The sequence below is a fragment of the Buceros rhinoceros genome, unplaced genomic scaffold (genome assembly GCF_000710305.1).
Source record: "Buceros rhinoceros silvestris isolate BGI_N320 unplaced genomic scaffold, ASM71030v1 scaffold559, whole genome shotgun sequence".
In the NCBI taxonomy this organism is placed as follows: Eukaryota; Metazoa; Chordata; class Aves; order Bucerotiformes; family Bucerotidae; genus Buceros; species Buceros rhinoceros.
In genome coordinates, this window is record NW_010431854.1 from 12,127 (window position 1) to 17,335 (window position 5,209).

Genomic DNA, 5,209 nt, shown 5'->3' on the forward strand with positions numbered 1-5,209 from the left:
TGGGGCTCTGCGAAAAACCAGCTGTGCTGAAAAGCTGAGCACCACCGCACCACCGACTGTCCTCTACAGGAACACCTCGACAGGAGTACGCTTCCCCGTGCCCTCCTAAAACAGGGGCCGCTGCACCAGCGCAGGGCAGTAGTGTTCTCCGCAGAGCACTCAGAGCCCAGGAGCTGAATGGCTCCTGCTCTGAAGGGACACCCAGGGCCTGAGCAACCCTTCTCAGCAGCTTCAGGGAGAAAACCGACAAAAACCACCTACAGCCGTAGCTGCAGAGTAACTCCCCTCTCAGAACAGACTGACTGACTGGTTTTCCCTCGGGAGAGAGCCACCCAGGGCAGACTCAGCTCTGCTCGGATGTCTGAAGGTAGACGATTAGGTCTGCACACCCTGTCCAGGGCACAGCGTGGGCTGGGCACCCACCCCAAGGGCTGTGCTGGCTCTCAGACCCATGGGGAGGACTTCAATGGCTCCTCCCAATGCCACACAGCTTCTGGAGCCCAAACCTGGTGCTAGGAGTCTGAGACCAGAAGGAAGCAGTCTGGACACTCACCAGAGAGACACGGTAAGACTACGATAACTGCCCCAAGCCCCAGAAGATTTTCACTGTGCTCTGCAGGAAGGTCTGGTTTGCGCCATCTTTACTGCTCTGCTGCAGGAGTGGGGATTTTCAATGTGACTTTACAGGCTGGGGCATTTTTATCGGCCTACCAACACAAGCAGATCCACAAGGAGCCTGCAAAGATGCGGCACAAGCAGATTTGTTACACGCCGTGAGCATCAGCACAGGGCAGCTCAGCCCTGTGCTGGGTTCACCCCCAGCACCAGCTCCAGGTACCACCACAGGTTCCTGAGCCCTTGGCGTGACACCAGTGTGGTGGGGCAGTACAGCAGCACCGTACCTCCTCGGCCAGGGTGACCCGCTCTGCGGCTGGGCCTTCCTGCCTCCCTGCCAGAGCGTTCCGTGGCCACAAATCACCACTGCTGAGCAATTACAGTTTGAATTTCCCCTTCCACATCTGCAACTGCGCCCCAAAACCAATGAAAAGCAGATACAGATTTGGTGATCAGGACCCAGAAAAGCTGCTGTCTAAACCGTCTAACACCGTGGTCTCTTTCTGACAGAAAACAGTCCTGTGATGCAGAACAACATTCTCATACCCCTCCCTGGGCATCAACTACTGACCACTTGAAGGAGAAACTGAGGCAGCTGAACATCTGGGGTGACCTGGTCCATGTCCTACCCCCACGACAACACCAGCACCGTTCCACAGCAGTAACATCCTGTCTGAGTCTGGCAAGAAGCTGGTCTCTGAGGAGATAACCTGTGCCCTCCTCCTCTGCCTTCTCTCCACAGGAACTCTGCTGGACTGCAGCACGAGGGGAAGCAGCACGTGGCACTCAACGAGGGCAAAACACGGTCAGAAATTCAGAGGTTCTCTACCAGGATCTTCAGTGGCAAGTCAAGCTGCGCCCACCAACCACCTTCTGCGATGGAATGACTGGCTGGGTCAGCAAGGGGCAAGCAGGGGATGCTGCCTCCCCTGACTGCAGTCAAGTTCCTGGTGTTATTTCACACATTTTAATCTAAGAAGCTGAGGAAGTACGAGCTTGACAGGCTGACTGTGCCATAAGCTGAAAACTGGCCAGGCTCCCAGAGCAGCCACCAGCGGCACGACGCTGGCCCACGGTCAGTAACCCCCCCCGGCGGGTCAACCGGGGTCCCACGCTACCCAAACCCCACGGCAATCCAGACCGCTGCGATAAACCAGCCCGAGCGACTGTACAATCACTGCGCTTTTATTAAGACCATCATGGGAAGGTTCTAGAATGCAGCCGGCGTGCTCGTGGGGACAGAGGAGCACCACTGCCTCAAGCACTTCCTTTCCCCGCCCACCCTCTGAGCTGCTCCAGTCCATTAAGCCAACTGGCAGCACAGCTCAGCTCGCTCTTAACCTCTGGTTCAAGGTAATTGAGAAGGAAGATGGGGAAGGTGCTTCCCAGTCTCCACTCACTCCCACATCAGACACATGAAGGTTAATGCTCAAAGCAGCTCCTTCCAAGTGCTCAGACTGGTTTCTTTTCAGAACCAACCAGTATCTCCAGCTGCTCTGGCAGGGAGCCAATGGCACAAATGACTCATGTGCTTTTCAAAGCGTTGTGATTCCCACTATCTCCCTCTTCTTCCATGGTGTCATCACCACATCCCGGTCTCCCATGACCTGTTTCTGCAGCGTTCACACGGCATTACACGGGATACACCCAGAGAGCACAATGCTAAACCTCCTCTGGAGGGAAACTCCACTAGCCCGCACCTCTGCAGACCTTGGGTCCAGCCCCTACCTTGGCTTGTACAGGCAGCAGGAGAGCCGCTTAGTTTGTACTTTGTGTCCATTGATGAAGATCCTCATCCTGGGGTCGATGTAAAGCACAGCAGCATAGGCACGGAAGGAGCGGCGCTCCGGCTTTCTGCAAGAGGCAACAAACGGGGGCTGAGCCGTTTGTCCAGCTTCTCCTGGTAGGACCAGCAGCAGACATCCTCCCAGCCCACGCTGGGTAACCTAGCCGTGACTCCCCCAATCCACCCGCTGCACGCAGGGGCTCTCTGCTCATCTCGGAGTCCCTTCCAGTCCACATTCCACCTCCTCTGGAGTCTTTTCCCCTTCCTTCCCCTCCAACTCAGAAGAGACATGACATCCTACTGTCACAGAGCCTCCTCCATCCAAAGCAAATGTACAAGTTTCTCCATGGACAAAGCTTGTAAGATTCTCATTTCCTGAAAAACTGCTACCTAGAAGCCAAGCGACCAACAGAAGCACTCCCCACGCTGCCTCTGCACTACCTCGATGGCTTTGAGCCTCCTATGGCAAGACTCACGCCTCGAGCAGCTCCCAGTCAGCTACCGCTCCAAAGGCAGGCGAGGGGGAAGACCAGGCCCTTCTGTCTGAACGACCACGCAGCTCCACCCGTGAGGCTCTTCTTCTCGCTCTGCCTGTGTCTCCTACAGAGGCTTGCTGTAGATCTGCACATCACACGCTGTCACCAACCCATATGACTATAGCTGGAAAAGGCTGTTCTGAGCACAGCTGTATGACAAAAAAGGCCAAAGCCCTAAGCTGGACCGTTTACCACTGAGCGTGTGCCCCACTTGCCAGTGCATCCTCTCACCCTTCGGTCAGAAACCACTCTGGTCACACACAGACGTGGTATCACGAGCTCAGGAGGAAGAAGCTCCTCCCAGTGACCAGTGGTAACCATGACAGCTCACCAGCAGGCACTAAAGGAACGTCTTAGATCCCTGGAGGTCCCCGAGGAGCTTGCTGCCCCTGTGTTCTCAGTGACATCCAGCTGACACATGCAGAAATAGCTGGGTTACAGTGATTGAAAACGTATTTCTATGGGACTCAAACACTTCAAGGAAGAACTGTGTGATCTCATCAGAAAGGTAAGGCTCCCTTGGTGTGCCCATGGAGCTCTGGGGTTTCACCAAGCACTCGGTTCAGCTCAGTTCTTCCTTTTTGGGCTACAAGCAAACACCTCTCTCTCTGCTCCTCCAGCTGCCCCCTTCCTCCTCGGCTCCTCTCTCTGCTCCTCCTGGCAGCTGCCCCTGCTCCCAGACAGGCGCTGCCTGCCCCAACCCGTCCTGCTCGCTGGCAGCAGCTGACCTGCGGAGGGTTCCTTCCATCACAGAGCTGAGCCCCAGCTGGGGAGCAGCATGGCCTCACAGCCCGCAGCCATTCTGATGAAAACCTCTCCAACGAGTGTAGAAAACCAGACCCACAGCTGAGAGCTCTGCTGTTGGACAGTGCCTGAAGAAGGGCAGCAATCACACTCGCTGCTTTGACTAAGCTGAGACACATCACCGCATGCACTCGCACCAACCACGCTGCCACAACGCCCATGGGCCACTGGCACATGGGAACTCCAAACTGCTGAAGAACAAACCAAAGAGCTTCTAAATTCTCCAGCTCACCCTAGAAAGAGCTTTTGAAAACCCCAGGCACACAGCAGAGCCCAGGCCTACCCATAACCTGGTCAGAGCCAAAGGGTGGGGCACCGTCACACTTACGTTCCCTCTGGGGGCGTCTCTGCCATCTGAATGTCACGGAGGTCAGAAGTCACGTCCAGCTCTGGCTCTCCATTATCCATGAGTTTCAGGTTGAAGATGATCACCAGGGTGCCTGAGCAGGTAACAAGTTGCTCAGGTGAATCCCAGCCCAGCCCCAAACACCCTGCCTGTGGCCAGCACCATCCACACGCACCTTTCTCTCCACGGATCTTACTGAACTGCTCCATCACCGCCTGTTCTGAGCTGAACGGGGAATACTTGTAAATGAGCTCCGTCTCGATAGCAAACTTCTCCATGTTGTCAGTTACAGGCTCCCGGCTTCGTGCGTTCCAGGAGGGCAGGGGAACGATGACCTGCAAATCACACCAAGAGTGAGCCCTTCTGCGGGTCCCAGCCCGGCTCCTTCCCCCTCTGACATCCCCTTCGTCACTGCCAGCGCCCTTCCCAGCTTTGCCCTGGTTTGTGCATCTGTCAAACACTCTCTGCCCACCTGCAGAGCTGCCTTCCTACCCCACCTACAGCTGAACCATTCCCCAGAGACCTGCACGGTACTGGCTCCTCACACACTCCATGTCCTCCTTCCCCGCCGCTTGTAACAACTTCCCTATCACGAAAATCCACCCACATTTGGCTGCTTTAAACGCATCAACCTCTCGGCTTCATCGCGCTCTCCTCACTCGTGTTTATCCTGATCTCACTACTATTTTGATAGGATCCTATCGAGGTTATTGCCTTGTCTGGAAAACACTTGGGCTTGGGCACAGAAATGCTTTCTCATTGAGAGCCTGGGTACAGAAGAGCAGGGCCCGAGTTGGCTACACCAGTTTTCAACAGGTAGAACCACAGTGACCTTCTGTTTAAAAAAAAATGAATTTAAATACATCTCAAACTCAAATTTTGTGGGAAAAGAAGAATGCAGGCAGCGCCGGCATGTCCCGAACTCAGCGTAAGTGACTGAAACCAGCCAAACTGGCTGCTCTTCAGAGAAATCTCTCAGGTGGAACTGAAACCAAAAGGCAAAAACTGTGGATGACTTTGCTGAACCCCCACAAGTGTCTCAGCAGAAGAAATCGCTCCACTGGTCCCGCCAGAGTGACGGCCAACGCGGCCAGCCCCCGCCGCACCCCCGGGGCGGGGGAC

General features: G+C 55.4%; 1 protein-coding gene across 1 annotated transcript in view; it reads right to left on the reverse strand.

Annotated features, from left to right (window-relative positions):
- LOC104499956 (MORC family CW-type zinc finger protein 2-like) overlaps positions 1-5,209 on the reverse strand; it is a gene marked incomplete at both ends in the record, with an annotated part of 19,011 nt that overhangs the window by 12,085 nt on the left and 1,717 nt on the right. Inside the window, 3 exons of the mRNA XM_010143541.1 lie at positions 2,344-2,469; positions 4,070-4,181; positions 4,263-4,422. Of these exons, the coding sequence (XP_010141843.1) occupies positions 2,344-2,469; positions 4,070-4,181; positions 4,263-4,422 (398 nt within the window). The remainder of the gene's footprint in view (positions 1-2,343; positions 2,470-4,069; positions 4,182-4,262; positions 4,423-5,209) is intronic.